A 19,638-nucleotide genomic window follows, 5' to 3' on the forward strand; every position below is an offset into this window, starting at 1 on the left:
TGAATAAAATGAGGTCACGATTTTTTTTTATTTTTCAAATAGAGAAACATTAATGCTATTTACTTATTTTTTATTTCATTATTAGATTCAAACCTAAAGGAAAATAAAAAGGGGATTGTCAGTGAAAACCATATCAATATTCAAGAAATGACGCGTTTTGGACACGGAATGTGGATAAGAATGTACCGATGTCCGCCTATTGGTGAGTCATACAAAGCGCATGACTTAAAATTTACGAAAGTTTATATAAAAATAAATATATAAATTACGAAAGTAATAATTTAAAATTGATTTGATAATTTTACATAATTTACGTGTGATGTTTTTTTGGTAGACACGTGTAATGTTTTATTAGATCATGTATAGTATTTTTTTAATTATATAAGTGTTTCTTAATGATTAAATAAATAAACCCTCATTTTAATTTATGAAAAAAATATAGAAACACCAATATAGTTTTTGAAAATTTATTATGTATGAAAAATTTCATAAAATAATTTTAAAGAGTTAAATTAATCGTCTCATAAATGAAAACATAAAAAAAAATACTTTTTTTATGTAAGTGGGAATGAAACATATATCCCTTATTACTAGACTAATTCTAATGACTTTGTAAAAAAAAAATTAAGTCTAATATAATTGAATAATTATGATTAACATGATATTAAAAAAATGTTTTTAGATAAATGCCAAAATGCGAATAATTCAAGGCCCCTTCTCTATTGAGGTTCCGTCTGCTCCTATCTATTGTGTGACTTGAGTTTGAATGTAAACAATTCCTGCAAGTCCCCTTCATCAATTCCAATGAAAGCAGCATTCGCTCCTTTTAAGGTCCAGAAATCAAATGATATGGTTATTAATTCAGAAAATATTTGAAAGGAACATTCATATCCTATCTCGATGAACAATTCAAGGATAGATGGTGTTTGTAGAAAGTCAATCATCTCAAGACCTGGAAGGTGAAACCCGAGGTGGAAAGGCTGTGACCAATGAAGCCTTGCAGCAGGATTTGGACACTAAAACTTTTGTTGCCATATTGGGCTAATTTGCATCTAGTTTATGCCCAACTGGATGGGTCGTGTTGGTCCTATATGTAGGCCTTTTCACCTTAGTGGTCAAAGTTCCAAAAAATAAAATAAAAATCAATGTAATAACATTGCAAAATATTCACCGATTATCCAGTAATAAACAGTGTGACTCAAATACCAATCGTCAAATTATTATTATTATTATTATTATTATTATAAAAATTTAATATTTTTTAAATTAAAAAAAATTTAATAGTTTTTGAATTAGTAAAAATAAATGAGAATTATTAATTATTATTTGACTCGTTACATTTACGGTAAATATATAAAATAGTATAAGTTACGTTATTTATCATCTTAATTATTAAGTATGGATGATCATTATGTAGAGATGAAACTGGACTAGGTTAGATAAGCGGGGGAGCCACATGCTATCTGGAGGTGGCTTCGTTCCGAGCTAAATTTTAACAAATTATACTTATCAATTATAATTATATAATTAATTATAATTTAGCCCATGCTAAAATTTATAATTTAGCCCTATCAAAAAATTAAAATATATTTGGTGAGAGATTTAGGTAAGTTGTATTAAGTTATGTATTCTATTTTTACTTATATAAAAAATTAAAATATATTTAATAAAATTATAACTTTTTTATGCTCTCTGCTCATGTGTTTTGCATTTAATATAATTTAAATATATTATAATATAAACTAACAAAATTTAAAAAAAATAAATACATATATAATTTTTTGGCCCGGATTCCGATTGGAGCTAACCGTTGGGTTAGATCAGGTTTTGTCTTTAACACTATGTAAATTTTTTAGAGCCTATATTAATCTTTTAATCTATTAAAAACTTGATTTATGAGTTTGACCTAATGTAAAAAAATGAAAAAGCCGTTTATCCAAAAAAAATAAAAATGAAAAAGCCTAATATGGCCTAAAAGGCCTTCTAGACCTGCCAAGTTACAAATCAAACTAAAAAAAAAAAAAAAAACTTTCTCATTCATTAAATTAGGGATATTCATAACAACACATTAAATAATTATTTTTTTGAATTTCTTTCTTTGTACTTGGCATCCTTCACAATCTTTTGGTGAGCTTTTTCATCTTCTTCCTCCTTCTTTGATCGATCACTGCACATTTTGCGCTGTTGAAATATCTACTTCCTGAAAAATAAAATCAATCAAAAGAAAGAAATATAACAATTATTCCAAGAAATAAAATTCCATTTATTATAAGAAATAAAAACAATAGCTCTTCCTAAAAAAATAATGACCAATCATACAAGATAAATGACAAACTACTTTTAAGGTAAAGTACCATTTGTTTTGAGAAATAAAATTTCAAATGCACAGATAAAGTCATAGAAATTTTTTTTATTATTATTTTTTTTTGTAAATAGTCATAGAAAATTTTAATATACAAGATATTATTTTATGGGTTAAACTACGGTTCTGTTACAGCAAAATCACAATTTTGTCCAGCTGATACATTGATCTTTGTGCTTTCTTTTTCCTATTTTTTTTGAAAAAAAACATGTGGGCCATCGGTTGTTTTTGTGTCAACAGGAAATGTTTATGTTTTCCTGTAACATAACCCTCGTTCTCCTATTTTTGCTGTTTTGGGATGGAATATTTCCCTTGCTGATTGTGCATTTTTTAGTAATGATGCATTTACTTTTCGGTAGCCCGGAACGGAAGAATTCTATAGTTAAGCGTGCTTAACTTGGAGCAATTCTGGGACGGATGACCTCTTGAGAAGTTTTATCAGGAAGTGTGCGAGTGAGGAAAAAGCACAGTGAAAAATCTCGTGTTATACAGGTGTAAGACTTGTTATTCTTACTCCATTTGGTTCCTCAGCTCAATATTACAAATGAACTTTCGTATACTCCCTTCATATAAAACATAAATCATTAATGATAAATGATAATTAAAAAATCTCACAAATCGTATAACAATTCATCACATCGATATGTTTTTCTTCTTTTTCATTCTCTCAATTTTTTCTTCGTATCACTAGCACTGATTTCATCAACGAGGGTTTGTGTGGTATCTTTATCTATGTAAGAAAAATTATCAAACATATAAACCCTCCACTGTCACTCTTCTGGACCATGCCCTCTTTTGAGCTTGTCTCAATTTGCCTTAATATCTCAGAAATTCTATTAGAAATGATACTACTAATTAATTGGCTCATACTTAATTACTAAGTCACGACACAAGATCCAATCAAATATAATTTAATTTTGGAAACATTTTTTTCCTTTAAAACTTGATCTTATAAATTGAAGAATAAGATCGCAAATAATGATTCTTGCTATTGTGTTTTGACTTAAAAAGAATGAAATCATTTTGGACGTATATTAGCAGATTTTTTTTTAAAATTTTTGGTAATAGTATATTAGCATATTTGATTCAATTACTAACTACCATAAACCTACCAATATATATTTATTTTTTTGTAAACTAAATCTACCACTTTTAGTTAGGCCATCAACGCGCTCTCATTTCCATTCAAGTACAAGGCACCAAAAAACAAACATGGAGGTAGCATATATAAAATGCATAGAGCTTTGACAAAAAAAAACTATTCATCTAGGTAGCCTCTCTCTTGTTCTCTAACATATAGAGGACAATGGGTTATCTCAAAACATTTCATCCATGCTTTGTAATCATTTTTCTCTTCTTTCATCTTTTACATTTCTCAGCTATTGAAGCTAACAATGGCGGGTTCAGCGTTAAACTGATTAGGAAAAATTCTCTCCATGATCCCTCTCGACGTCTCATGGGGTCATCTAATCCAAATGCTGCACAATCAACAACAACTGCTTATCTTGGTCACTATCTCATGGAGCTATCTATTGGAACTCCACCAGTAACCATCTATGGTATCACAGATACAGGTAGTAACCTCATATGGACACAATGTGTACCCTGTGATAACTGCTATAAGCAAAGTAACCCCATGTTTGATCCTCAAAAGTCCTCAACTTATAGCAACATCTCTTGTGAGTCACAACAATGTCATAAAATTATAGACACAGGCGTATGTTCTCCTGAGAATCGTTGCAATTACACGTATGGCTATGCAGGTGGTGAGGTAACACAAGGTGTTCTGGCACATGAAACAATTACCCTGACCTCAACCACAGGGCAACCAGTTTCACTTGAAGGCATTATTTTTGGTTGTGGACATAACAACACAGGGACTTTCAATGACCATGAGATGGGTATAATTGGTCTAGCAGGAGGGCCAGCGTCACTCATTTCTCAAATAGGTTCTTCTTTTGGAAGCAAGAGGTTTTCCCAATGCTTGGTTCCTTTCCATACTGATATTAGTATTTCAAGTAGAATGAGTTTTGGTGATGGGAGTGAAGTATTAGGGGATGATGTGGTTTCTACACCTTTGGTTGTAAAACAAGACCCAACCCCTTATTTTGTTACCTTACAAGGCATTAGTGTGGGAGATACCTACTTACCCTTTAATGATTCTTCAGAGAATGTTGAAAAAGGTAACATGTTTATTGATTCAGGGACACCTCCAACTATTTTACCTCAACAATTATATGATCGTGTAGTGGCTCAAGTGATGAAGCAGGTTCCTATGAATCCCATTGAGGGTGACCCTGATTTGGGTTCCCAGCTTTGCTATCGAACATCAACTATTCCTGAAGGGCCTATTCTGACGGTCCATTTTGAAGGTGCAGATGTGCCATTAACGCCGATTCAAACCTTCATTCCACCAAAAGATGGCGTTTTCTGCTTGGGATTAACCAATAGTAGTGATGTCGTAATTTATGGTAACTTTGCGCAATCAAATTACTTGATTGGCTTTGATCTAGAAAGACACGTGGTCTCTTTCAAGCCAATGGATTGCACCAAACACTAGAGTCTTGTGTACCCATATAAAAGCATTAAATAGTGCTGATCATAATTAAATAATAAATTATTGCTTTTTTTGTTAAAATATAAATTATTGCTTTTGCTTAAAGAGAAGATTTTCAGAAGTTTCGATTTCCTGTTAAGATATGCATTCCATCTGTGTCGCTTACCTTGGCAAATTTAAGTAGCAGAAAAAAATTGTTTTCCTTAAGAATAAATTTGTATAAGGCACAAGGAAAAAATAAATTTAAAAATTGGGAATAGATGCAAGTCATCTTCCTCTTTTGTATATTACATTGATCTCTTCGGTATTATCCGTTAAAATTTTAATTTAATCTGTATTTCCTATTTTATAGAAGTCATTTACCCAAATGTTTATACTATTAATAGAAAAAAGAATAATTTAAAGATTTCTTATTAGATTAAACCAAATGATCAAAGTGAATCCCTAACATATATTAAAAGAAGAGAATATATTTATCATGTCGTTGTACGAGACAAATTGTCTCATACAATATATAAAAAAAAATGAGTGGGATTCACTAAGAAAAATAGAGAGAAAGAAAAACGATAGGTTAAGGAAAGAGACAAAATATTAAGAAGAATAATTTTTACTATTAGGTAATGTAAATGATTTTTTTCCAAGTATAATTTGAATAATCATGATTTTTTATCCGTTTAAAATAAATATTTCTCCTCACCTATAAAATTTTTTTCTCCTTAATGATGCTTTGCATTAATTTTCCGTACTTAAGGCCATATGCTCCAATGTCATTGTAACGGGAAAAAAATATTTTTAATCATTTCTTACTAAATTAAACCAAATCGAGAGTTAAATAGGGATTCGAAACGCAATGGTAAGCACAAGAGGAATGGAGAAAAAAGGGCACAATAGTAATTTTAATTTAAGAAGTGCTTTTTTATTTTAACATTCAAATAATATTTTTACTTAAAAGTACTTTTCTAATATTGCATCCAAACACAAAATAACATTGACTTTTAAAAAAAGTTCTTTTAAAAAAAGCAACTCATAAAAAGTATCTTTTTTTAAAAGCTCATCCAAACGAGCTCTAAATTCTTTTATCTATTGTTCACTGTAAGTGAAAACTAACGAAAAAGTGTGACACACTGACTGACACCCCAGAATATGCAATTATGCATGATTTGACAATGGGTTATGTTTATCTCATTTTACATGAGATAAACATCTCTCCTACACACACAAAAAGGGATTGGGTCCCACCATTTTTTTTCTCTCTCTCCTCTTACATGTAGGTCCCACTTATACTTGTGTTTCTACAACATAAGATAATTCTTTTCCTACAACATAAGAAAAATATATCCCTTTGACAATTATATCAGAAAGTAATTATAATTCTACAATATTGTTTCTTTCTTTAAAAGGAAATTTTTACAATGTTAAGGAGAAGCATGTGCTTGTGCTTCCATGGTTTTGGGATCGGAAAGCAACTTCATTTTCCCTTTTTTTTTAAGCTTAACTGATGTATGAAAATTAGTGAATGATACTATTGGTGTTTAATGGTACTGACGATGTTAATTATAAAATATTTTTTAAGCTTTATAGTATATAGTCATTGGTGGCTACTTAGTAGTATTTATTTATGGGAAAATATTATCTTATGCTATATGAGAGTATTTTTTTCTCCTACACATACATCGACTTCCGTGTTATTTTTTTTCCTTTTTTTCTTTTTCTTTAAGTGCGTGGGTCCCACTCATAACTATCTCTATGACATAAGAGAGCTTCTCTTATGTCACATGAGATTAATAAAGCCCTTTATTTATTTATTTTGTGGGGGTCCTGTTTGGGTGAAAGGGGCAGGAGAGAAAAGAAAGAGGAATGCGGAAAAAGAAGAGACTTTCTTAATAGTCACGTATACTTTTATTTTTGAAATGGGACTTGTTTCATACTTTAGCTTAAGCTGCTAATTGTGATTCCTCGTATTTGCAGATAGCTTGAAATGATTAAAGATATATTTGTCAGTAATTAATGTATGGTATTTGATAATTATGAAGTTGTATTTTATTCAAAACAATATAAAAATTGCATTTTGTTTGGGGAGCGGAAATCCCTCGGGTGATATTGCTATGATACCATATTAGAATTATGAAAAAAAGAAATAAGAAAAAATAACGATGTCATTGATTGGTAGTGCTTTTTTACTCAAATGAGGCTCTTATATAATAGAGCAAGACAAGATTCTAAAACATTATAAATTCACAATATATCAAAATATTCCAAATAATATTTATATTCCTAATAGCAAGTTATATTTTATCCTTTTGGCTCTTTGACCAATTAGCAAGTTATATTCTTAATAGCAAGTTGATTTTAATTTTTTAATTTTTTAATTTTTTAATTTGAATTTGAATTTTAAAGTGTGGGAAAATATTTGAACAATTGTTGGTGGCAAACAGCTCATTTATTATCCCATTACTTTTTTTTTATAAGAATTATTCCATTACTTTTTATATGGGTAATTGTTAACCATATCAATAATCATAAAAAAACGAAATATATTTTGTAAAAAAACGAAATATATTTTGTAAAAAAACGCAAATATTTTGTGTATAAATAGGATATGTGTTATTGGGTTTTTTCATTTGGTAATTAGCTTCTGTGCACATATTTCTTCTTTTATCTGTCTGTTTATCTTCTTCATCTTCTCAAGTTATTGTTCTATTACATGAACATCTAATATTTTTGGTTTTATTTTTTTTGCAACTTTGTTGTAGAACAAAGCTGTCGGGATGATTTAGAATCACTGGGATATGTGCTTTTGTACTTCCTCAGAGGAATGTATGACATTCTTCTCTATCTGCTTTTCTACTACAAGTATTTTCTCCATAATCAAATATCATGAATGAGATGATATAATAAAATGTCTTAACTTTTAAATGATTAAATATTTGTCTTTAGCCTTCTTTGGAAAGATATAAAAGTTGCAACAAAGAAACAAAAGTACACAACGAGCAATGGCATAATGCGTGGATCATCCTAGCCTTTTGGCAAGTTCTGTCTTTTTTTCTCCTTGTGTTATCTGTGCTCTTTGGGCACCATCTCAAAATTCAACACGGTAAAAATTTCTCATTTATCTTAAAGCTATTTTATTTTCTATCTTTAATGTCTGCAAGAACAAGATGAGTTTTTCTTTCTATTCTTCCTGTCCATACATAATTTGTTTCACATTACTGTTCTTTAATTGATGTCTGTTCTTGACAGATATACTTACCGTGATGATATGAGTGATGAGTTGGATAGGGATGATACTACTTTGACCCTCATAAAACTATATTTCATTTCTTCAAAGGATGTTCGAAGTGTGCCAGATGCTAGACCAGTGCAACCCAGCAACGTAGTTTCAAAGCAATTTTTCTTTTAGGAGTTTTTTGCTTTAATTATCACTATTAATTTATCCTAATACTTTTTTTCATTTTGTTTGTGCCTATTGTATAAATGCCTTGCCTAATTCAATGTAATTAGGCATTTGAAAGCTCTGTTTTGCATGCTCATATTAAGAATGTGAACCAGAAGAGAAATTAGTGGATCTTCAATTCAAAAATATAATACAGAAATATGAAGCTTTTCATCTTCTAATTAATTTTATTATAATTAGCCTTGAAACCAACATACTTTAAAAAAAGTGAATATTCCAGAATTTATAAAAAAAAAATTCAAAAATATAATACAAATAGAGAAAAGAATTTCGTACAAGTAAACTTTTTAAAAATATTTAATAATTTTTTATGATTAAAATCTCATTCCTTTTTTAAATTTTGAAATTCAAATATGATATATGTGGGAAAATAATTCAGCATTAATTGGTGGCAAATATTTTTATTTATATCCCACTACTTTTTAGAATTTCGAATTTTAAATTGATATAGGTGAAAAAAGAGTTCAACATTTTTTAGTGATAGACAGCAGTATTAATATCTAACTACTTTCTACACGGGAATTGTTAATTATTTTATAATATTTATGGAAAATATATTATTACAGTTAGGTTTATTAATTTTTATTATTATGTTATTTGGTCTTAATTTATTCGATCAATTAAAAACGATCATATATTATCATATATTCTTTATAAAAGGCAACACATTTTTATAATAATATTAAAATTTCACCTATATATAATAATAAATTTAAATTTAAATTTAATGTTTAGAATTTATTCAACATTTAATGTTTCTGAAGTACAAAATAATATATATAATAAAATTAAAATAAAATTATAGATCAAATGAAAAAATATATAAAATTAAAAATATATATGTATAGTTGTTAAAAAAATAAAATAAATATTAAATTTAAATGCAAAAAACAAATAAGAAATGGCATATTTATACTATAAAATAAAATAAACAAAAATTTAACTTAAAAAATAATACAAAAAGAGAAAAAAAATTCGTACAAGTATTTTTTTTTAAAAAAATTAACATAAATATTTTAAATATATATATATATATATATGTATATCTAATCTAAAAATTATAAACTAAAAGATAAAAAATTAAATTTTTGAATAATATGTATAATTAATAAAAAAGTACATCTATCATTCTGTAAAAAATAAAATATAAAATTTAACCACTATAAAAATGAAAGACCATTCAGTGGCCATTGATCATTCAACTCCTGCATCGTAAAAATATATTTGTTATTAACTATTTTATAGACTATTTTAATGTTTCTTATTACTTTTCGCATGAAAAATTGTTAAGCCTATTAATAATATTATTTATTATATCTATTGGTGGAAAATATTTAATGTTTATAATTCAAACTTTTTAAATTTGACTTTTGAACTTGATAGTTGGGAAAAGAGTATAAAGCAAAAATTAGAATTATCAAAAATTGGAATTTGATTAAACAATTTTTTTTTTAATTTATCAAGTTCTTAATGTTTATTTATTTAATGTTTAATTTATCTTTTTTTAATTAGTAATAGATTTTTTTTCTTTCAACATCATTTCGTTTGCTAAAAAAAATTAGTGCATTATAAAACAGGTCTTAACAATGTCCGTGCTTCTCATATATATATATATATATATATGGAAAATATTACTTTCCTTTCATATAAGGTAACTTATCTCATTTTCTCTCATTTCGATTTTCGCACCCTACTTTTTTCTTCTTTTTCTTTTTTCTTACAATAGTGGGACCCACTCATTTTCTCTCTACCACATAAGATAACTACCTTATGTGGAAGGAGATTAATAAAACCCTATATATATATATATACACATTTTAATTATATTTTTGTTTAAATAATAAAATATTTTATTATATTAAATGCAGTTCAATTTAGTTCACCAAACATTCAATTTAGTAGAATAATTTTTTGTATCAACTAATATTTGTTCATTATATTTTTGTTACAAATACAAAAAATATATGCACAATGAAAATAAAAGAATTTAATTTTTTTAAATTTAAATAAAAATAAAAAATGACATTTATCATTCTGTAAAAGTATAAATTATAAAATTTAATCAATATAAAAATAAAAGTTTTAATTTAATATATAAGAAACAAATTAAACTTTCATTCTTTTCATGTAAAAGTATAAATAACACAATTTCCTATATGGTAAATGAAAACTAGAAACTATTACTTAAAAAATGTGCATATCCTTCTATGTATGTTTTCCATTACTTTTTATAAGGAAAATTATTAATCCTATTAATAATATTAATTATTTTGTCTATTGGTCGGAAAAATATTTAATATTTAAAATTCAAAATTTTTAAATTTAAATTTTGAACTAGATAAGTGAAAAAAAGTTCAACATTTAATGTTTCTGTAACGAGAAAAAGATATATATATATATATATAAGAAATTTGAATTTAATATAAAATTATATATTAAAAAAACTGATTTACAATTGTAAAATATATGTATAGTTGATAAATTTTTTTTAAAATTTAAATAAAAAATAAGAAATGACGTATTTATACTTTAAAATAATATATTAAAATTTTAACTTAAAAAAGAAATACAAAAAGAGAAAAAGTTTCCGTAAAAATATTATTTAAAAAAAATATTTAACATAAACATTTTAAATATATATGTATAACCAATCTAAAAAAACATATAAAAATCATAAATTAAAAGAGAAAAATATATATAAAAAAATGTATAATTAGTACAAATGAATTTAAATTTTAAATTTAAATAAAAAATATAATGTCCTCTATTATTCTATAAAAAACAAATTATAAAAATTTAATAACTATAATAATGAAAATTTTAATTTAGTATATAAGAAAGAAATTAAACTATCATTTTTTATTGTAAGACTATAATTAATACAATTTCCTATGTCGTGAATGAATAACTAAAAACTATTACTTGGAGAAAGTGTACAACCTTCTGTGGATGTTTTTCACTACATTTTGTAACAAAAATTGTTAAGTCTTTTTACAATATTTTATTATTATATCTATTGGGTGAGAAAATATTTAATATTTAAAATTTGAACTTTTTATACTTGAATTATTAACATGGCTGGTGGGAAAAGAGTTCCGTATTTAATGTTTCTAAAGTGGAAAAAAGATATATATAATAAGTTTGAAATTAATATAAAATTATAGATTAAACAAAAAATCTATTTAAAATTATAAAAATCTATTTATAGTTGATAAAAAATAATTTAAATTTGAAATTTAAACTTCATATGTGTGGAAAAAATGTTCAAAATTTTGGTTGTCAAACAGCTATATCAATCACTACTTTTTTCTTAGGTGATTGTTAAGCCTATTACTAATATCACAACTTTCTTATCGAAAATTGTTAAGTCTATTAATAATATTTTGTTAAGCCTATTAATAATATTTATTATTATGTAATTAAACTAATGAATGGTCTTTTGATATTACCCTATTCAACTTCAACTATAAAGTGTTTAATAGAATATTAAACGTACGAACTCAAATATTTCCAACTCTTTATCTCTTATATATGTCACAAATACACAAACCACAAATAGTCGATTTAAAGGCAACTGTAAAAATATAGAATTATAGTAATCTAGATGCAACTATAAGAATATTTTTATGTGGATAAATATAAAAATATATTACATGCTAATATAAAATACTGATAGTTAGAGGTGACAAACTGGGCTCGGCCCGAAGGGCCAAATCCACCAACTTATTTTTATAATTAAATTAAAATTTCATCATTATTCTTTTATAATTAAATTCATAAATCTGATTTCAATTTTTGTAAATATAAATTTATAAAATTCAAATTTATAAGGACAAAAATCCTTGCAAAAAAACAATTATTTACATAAAATGTTAATAGTTAAATGTTGCAAATTGAGCTTTGTCTAGAGGGCTTACCCGCCCCGCCTACCAACACGTTTTTATAATTAAATTAAAATTCCACTTTTATTCTTTTATAATTAAATTATTAAATTTGATTTCAATTTTTGTAAATATAAATTTGTAAAATTTCAAATACTAACGACACAAATCCTTGCAAAAAAATAATTATTTATTATTATTTTGTAAATCTGATCATAATAAATGAAAGCTCATCTCTATGAAAAAATATAAAAACCTAGAGACAACCTCCCCGACACGCAAAATTTTGGAATATGCATGTCGGACACGTGTCAGACACCGACACATTCCGACACGCGGTCAACATTTTGGCACACGCAGTCAACTCTCTGACATGTTTTTCTGATGCGCAGTTAACTCTTTCCGACACGCGGTCAACGTTCCGACACGCGTCCGACACGTTTTTTTTACTCTTAATTTTATTTTACTAACTAAACATAAAAAAATTTATTTATAAATCAATTTTATTCTGCTAAAAAATTTGACATTAAAAATTAACAAGGTACGAAAAATTATTTTTATTTATATAAAATTTGAATATTTGATTGGTAATATGACTTATTATGAACTATTATATGTATTAAATATAAATTATATTGTTATCAAAAAAAAAAATATAAATTATATTATATATTAAAAATATTATTTAATATCAAAACGTGTCCCAACGTGTCAAAATATGATATTTTTTAGAATTAACGTGTCGGCGTATCGTGTCTCGTGTTAGTGTCTGTGCATCATAGGACGCAACTATAAGAGCCTTTTTTGTGGATAAATATAAAAACCTATTACATGCTGATAGTTAGAAGTGGCAAACTGGGCTCGGCCCGGAGGGCCGACCCACCAACACATTTTTATAATTAAATTAAAATTTCATCTTTCTTCTTTTATAATTAAATTCCTAAATCTCATTTTAATTTTTGCAAATACAAATTTGTAAAATTTCAAATAATAACAACACAAATCCTTGCAAAAAATAATTATTTATTATTATTTTTTAAATGTGATTGTAATTAATGACAGTCCATCTCTGAGATAAAATATAAAAACCTAAATGAGATTATAAGAAATTTTTTTGTGAAAAAAATATAAAAATCTATTATATGCTGAAAGTTAGAGGTGACAAACTGAGCTCGGCCTGGAGAGCCGGCCCACCAACACATTTTTATAATTAAATTAAATTTTATCCTTCTTCTTTTATAATTAAATTTCTAAATCTGATTTTAATTTTTATAAATACAAATTTGTAAAATTTCAAATATTAACGACATAAATCCTTGCAAAAAAATAATTATTTATTATTTTATTGTAAATTTGATTGTAATAAATGAAAGTTCATCTCTGAGATAAAATATAAAAACCTAAATGCAACTATAAGAACCTTTTTTTGTAGATAAATATAAAAATCTATTACATGCTGATAGTTAGAGGTGGCAAACTGGGCTCGGCCCGGAGGGCGGTCCACCAACTTATTTTTATAATTAAATTCAAATTTCATACTTCTTCTTTTATAATTAATTTTTTAAATGGGCTCTCAAAAAAAAAGTTTAAATCTGTTTTCAATTTTTTTAAATACCAATTTGTAAAAGTCAATATACTAAGCGTAAAAATCCTTGCAAAAAAATAATCATTTACATAAAATGCTGATAGTTAAAGGTGACAGACTGGGCTTGTTCCGGAGGGCCCGCCCGCAACACATTTTTATAATTAAAATAAAATTGCATCCTTCTTCTTTTATAATTAAATTCCTAAATCTGATTTTAATTTTTGTAAATTCAAATTTATAAAATTTCAAATACTAACGATACAAATCCTTGCAAAAAATAATTATTTATTATTATTTTGTAAATCTGATTGCAATAAATGAAAGTCCATCTCTGAGAAATGATGAAAGAAGCCGAGTCAAACTTTGTAATTTTTGAATGACCACAAGACAAGCTAAAGTATAGCGATATATTTTGTAATGACCACAGAGCAAGCGAAAGTATAACGATATATTTTTGTGTGGATAAATATAGAAATCTATTACATGCTGACATAAATGCTGACACCACCACGTCGAAATAGCATAAAATAACAATACAGTTTTTTTTTATTCTCAAGTAAAAGGTTTGCATTTTTTATTTTGTTCCTTCATATTTACACCTCCACCATTGTACCATTCATGGCTTCATAGCAAGATGAAGTTCTTGATTTCTTTTAGAGATTAACCAACCATGCCCGATAAATTTTTTTTTCCACGTGCATCGCACGGGTAATACACTAATTATCTTTTCTATAAGATGGTTTCTCGAGGTGTTATACATATTAGAGTTTAGTTTGACAATAATGTCTGTGGATATACATTCATTTAAAAATTCTAAAATTATTTAGTTTTGTTACTAGTGACCAAAATTAACACCATGTCGAAGGGGGATCTTCCAGCGACGATAATGTTGTAGAATTCGGTGATGCCGGTGGTGATGGAAGATAAGAAATTGAGAAGGTTCTTTAGGTGCAGTTGGTAGGCATTATTGTTGGAGTTGTTGGTTGAGCATTTTTGGTAACCAGTACCAAGGTCGAGGAAGGTAACAAGTGTTGGAATTTATGATAATAGTCCATTGGTTATGAATAAGAAGTAGGTTAATAAAGAAATGAGAAGAGGAAAGATGAAGAGGTGTGTGGGTATTAACAAGTCCCACATTGGACAAATAGTAGGAAGTGAAGAATTTATAAGCTCCCACCTCACTCTCCTAGATTGGCTCTTTGGGTCACTACACATTTTGTGGAAGGGGAGGAGCTAGGTGGGCTTTGGTCCACAACACACGCGCGCGCCACTGTCCGTCCGTCGGTTCGGTTTATATTTGTGTAATAAAAATAATTTTTATTAAATAATTTTTTAATATTTTGTCCAAAAATATATCCGTTGCTTCCCTCCAAAATTTTGAACCCAAACGTTTCTACCCGCCAGTTTTTTGAGCAACTTTGAATCGAACCGGTTCTTCCCTTTCACGAATTAGTCACCGGTTGTGTCTGCTCGCCGAACCGGTCACCGGTTGTACCTGTTCGTCGGAACGGTCACCAGTCGCACCCGTTCACCGCTGTCAGAGACGGCGGTTCGCCGCCGGCGACTGTTCATCGTGACCGGTCAGTGTCTATAAATAGACACTGACACCTTCAGAAAATGGATCCAATTTTTCTTGCACTGAAACTCTGCTGAAATTTTTCTCCTTCCGATTTTGCATGTTCCTGTTCATACTCCAGTGTGATTTCCTCTAGCATTTTGTTGTGTTCGTTTGGGCTGTTGACTGGTAGTGCCGCCACTCTTTAGAAGAAATCTGTTATATCCTGGGAGACAAGTGTCCATCTACCTTAGGCATCAGTGAGGGGGCAAATTGTCTTAAGGAGACACGTTCTGTGGCTCGGATTTTAATTCCTCTTCTGACATATCATTCTGTCTGTTTCATCATCTGGCATCAAGTAAGTATGTTTTTAATATTTATAATTGCACAGTGATAATTCTGATCATCTATTCCTTCTGTTCTTTACATGGGTTCAAACATCTAGTGATTTAATATCACCCACTGTCTTCAATAACAAGAAGGACAAATAGCAAAGCCATGGATATGTTCATAATATGAAAAGAAGAAGAAGAAGCCATGGATATGTTATTTTCACTTAACTGTGCAGAGAAATGTGTTTTGCCACCGTGATTTTTATTTTATTTTATTTTTTCAAATAGTGGAGCTCACTATTTATTAGACAAGCTGCAAAAACAAACAACTCATCAGGTGTGAAAGAAGAGAAATAAAACCCAAAGAATAAATAAGAGAAAATAATGACGTCATTGATTGGTAATGCATTTGTATTTGTACGAGGCTTTTATATAAAAGAGCAAGAGAATATATCAAATGATGGTACCTTAATTAGCATAAGAAAATTAAGCAGTTAAGAGTAAGAACTTGTGTTCGATTCTCCCAATATCGTCTTTGGAAGAGATTTAAAGTCTTAATTCCGAGACTCGCCTCGAATTAAACTAGTCGCGAAACGATGAACCGATTTGAATATCTCAAACAAAATGAAAAAAGAAGAAGAAGATTCTGAAACATCACAGATTTACAATATATCAAATTATCCCAGATAATATTTATATTCCTAATACTTCCACACAGATTTAGGGGGGTAAGTAATAAAATTTTTAAGTTATGTAAATGATTCAAAATTTCGGGAAGAGGATAAGTGATTCTGATGAAACTTACAGGAATTTTTTTTTTTTTTTGAAGTTTTCACTTTTTTTATTTAGTCAACATCAACATTAACATTGTCTTTATTTTAAATTAATTGACATTGGCTACTGATAAAAAAAAAAGAACAAATTACGCAAAAATGAAAAAATAAATAAGAAAAATATTTTAAGATGATTGATTAGAGAAAGAGCTACAAATATTATTTTTTATATCTTTCTATAAGTTTGATAACGTTCTTCCTACCAAAATTTATATGTACATATGATTGAAGTATGTGGATTTTACATTTAATCCTTGTGTGGATCAAATCAGTTATAGCTTAAATACTTATTTAATAGGTCAACTATCTCTGCTTCTTTCAGATCCCTAAAAAACGACAGATGAATGTTTGAGCTCGAATCTGACTCATAATTAATTGTTTTAGGGCTAAAAGTTAATTAGGCATTTTATTCCTTGAATTGAAAACGAGGAAATGAGGAACAACTGAAAGGGTCGTTGAAATCTGACCGCTGAAAACCATACATATAGCAAGCAAAGTTAAGAGTTGATGAGAATTTGGAACCTTACATTATAGTCTGATGCGAGAAATGGGATGAGCAAACAAAAAAGTGGCAAACAGTTAATTAATACTTGTAACGCAAATGACTTAATTAGTAAATGATACTCAATAGAAACGACAGCCATGTACGCATAATGTGACATCTATTTAGCTGCACCATCGCATCAATGCAATATTTGAGTCCGAATGATTATTGTCACTGCGTTACATTCTTGGTCTCGGTAAATTATGTAGTATAGGGAAATATTTAATATGGTCCAGGACTATTGAATTTTGTGGTGCTCCTTCTCACATCATTAATTTTTTCTTTCCCTGTTATTTTTTTTCTTTTCTAATTTTACCCTCTTATTTACCGTGGTGGTCCCGGTTCACCCTAAATAATCACTTAGTATAGGACCATCCTAGCTATAGCTATACCTAGCTAGCTATTCCATGAACCTTGGTGTATATTATATATTCATTCATTTATATAAGTTTGAACGCGAACTATATATGTATGAACTACCTTTTAGTTCAGTTATAGGTTGCCTCCCTTGTAAATAACACTTGACCCACTAGCATTGGGAGTTCATAGTCCTCTTTTGGGGTACAAATCGCTCACGCTCTTTTCGGAATCATTTATTGGTAGACAAATTTTTATTTTATTATATATTTTTTTATTAAAATTGATAATATATCCTGACTTTAAAATGAAAAGAAACTTATCCTGCCGTATACCTTCTCTATACTAAAAAAAACAAAACAAGAAACTGCTACCAAAATAATAGCGTCTTAAGTCTTAACTACTTATACGATAACAGTCAGATTAAATATCAGGTTACATTGAAAATTTCTGCCCCGCTTGTAACTAAAACTGAAACGAAGGGTAAAAGTGAAAGTTAAAATTCGTAAATAATGTTTATTAATAAAATTGTATAAAAAAAATAATCTACAATTTTTTTTAGTACAGAATCTACAAATTTTTAACCATCAATTTTATTCTCATACCAAACTGGTTCAGGAAAAGACTATCAAACCAAACTCATAGAACTTATATAATTCTGAATAGCCTTTTTCTTCTGTCTAGGATTGAGTTTAAAAACTTTTCGACCTCAGTTAAGGGCTTAGGGCTTTAGGCATGCCCATTAATTTTCATCAGGAAATACACAAATAAATGTTCTATACAAAATACTTAGAAACATTAATTAGTACATAAAAAATACTTAAAAATATGAGTGTGATTTATATAAATTATTTTATTTTAAAATATTAATTACTTAGAGTTTTTATATAAAGTTTTTAATTTTTAAAAATATGATTTGTGTTTAATTAAATTCTTTTTTTACTCTACTAATTTTTTTTTTTTTTTTTTGAGTTTCCTCAAGTTATTCCTGAGCCAGCAGTTGAAGACTAATCATTTAGAGACGTAGAGATCACTAAAATGGATTTTGCCTCTATCGACAAAGTATTTTCGATAGACACGATCAGAGATGGAACCCGTATCAACATGCTTAGGGGAATTAGCCATATACCAATTGTGTCGGACTTTGTTGGTAAATTTTTTTGTATTAATTTGATGAATATATGAAGAAATAAAATTTTTATTTTTATTTTTTAAATAACAAAATAAAATACCTTTTTAAAATGATTGGTATTTTGAGATAAAAAGACTAATAAATTAGACTAAACAGTGAACAGGTTATTCGAGTATATATTATTTGAATTTATCTTTCATTGGTGATCAGAAATTATATATATAATTTACCTTTCTAATTGTGCCAGATTGTTGTGGATTTCACTGCTTCTTGGTGTGGACCATGCTGTTTCATTGCACCCTTTCCTGGCTAAGAAGTTTACAAATGTTATATTCCTAAAGGTGGATGTGGACGAATTGAAGGTAAAAAAAATTCTAATTTGTATATTCCTTCTGCCCAAAAAAGCACAGAATTAGTTTAAAAACTAATCATAAATAAGTGGCTGATTGCAGTCTTTTGCTCCAGATTGGGCTGTGGAGGCAATATATGCCCACTTTTGTGTTTCTGAGGGAACGATTATAGGCAAAGTGGCGGGAGCGAAGAAGGAAGAGTGTGCAGCTGCTCTTAGTCCTTACTGTCACATTCAGAGTGCTATTCATGGACATAAATGTTGCTGTCATCTTTTTTTATTTTTTATTTTTTTTATACAGGATCCTATATAGTTATTTTTTATTTATTAGAATATGGTGTGATTTCTTTTTCTGGGTCACAAGTTTCATTGGACCTAGGGTAGTCCCACCTTGAGGCAGGACTTAAAGGAGCCCCACCGAAGGCTGAAGGGAGATGCATGGCTGAGTTATAAGCTCGTGTGTAGAACATGATATGGTTTTACACCCCATTATTCATTCACCAAACTCTTTGGTCCTATGATGAATATAAGGGGGAATATCGGTAAAAAAAAAACACTCTCCTGCCAAAAAAATCAAAATCGGAATATAAATATCAACATTGAACAAATAACATACGGTGGTTCATTTAATCTTATGTTGAAGGAGAGATCTTTTCTCATGTTGTGACACATATGTGATAGGACCCGCCATTTAAAG

At 28.2% G+C, this 19,638-nt stretch overlaps 1 protein-coding gene across 1 annotated transcript; it reads left to right on the forward strand.

Annotated features, from left to right (window-relative positions):
* The first annotated feature begins 3,668 nt into the window (after positions 1-3,668).
* Positions 3,669-4,922, forward strand: LOC133296170 (aspartic proteinase CDR1-like). Its single transcript, XM_061495117.1, has one exon. The coding sequence runs from the start codon at positions 3,669-3,671 to the stop codon at positions 4,920-4,922; it is 1,254 nt and encodes a 417-aa protein (XP_061351101.1).
* The last annotated feature ends 14,716 nt before the right edge of the window (positions 4,923-19,638 follow it).

The sequence above is a fragment of the Gastrolobium bilobum genome, unplaced genomic scaffold, assembly GCF_033153095.1.
Source record: "Gastrolobium bilobum isolate Gb01-03AN ecotype WA unplaced genomic scaffold, APGP_CSIRO_Gbil_v1 utg6114, whole genome shotgun sequence".
Taxonomy (NCBI): Eukaryota; Viridiplantae; Streptophyta; class Magnoliopsida; order Fabales; family Fabaceae; genus Gastrolobium; species Gastrolobium bilobum.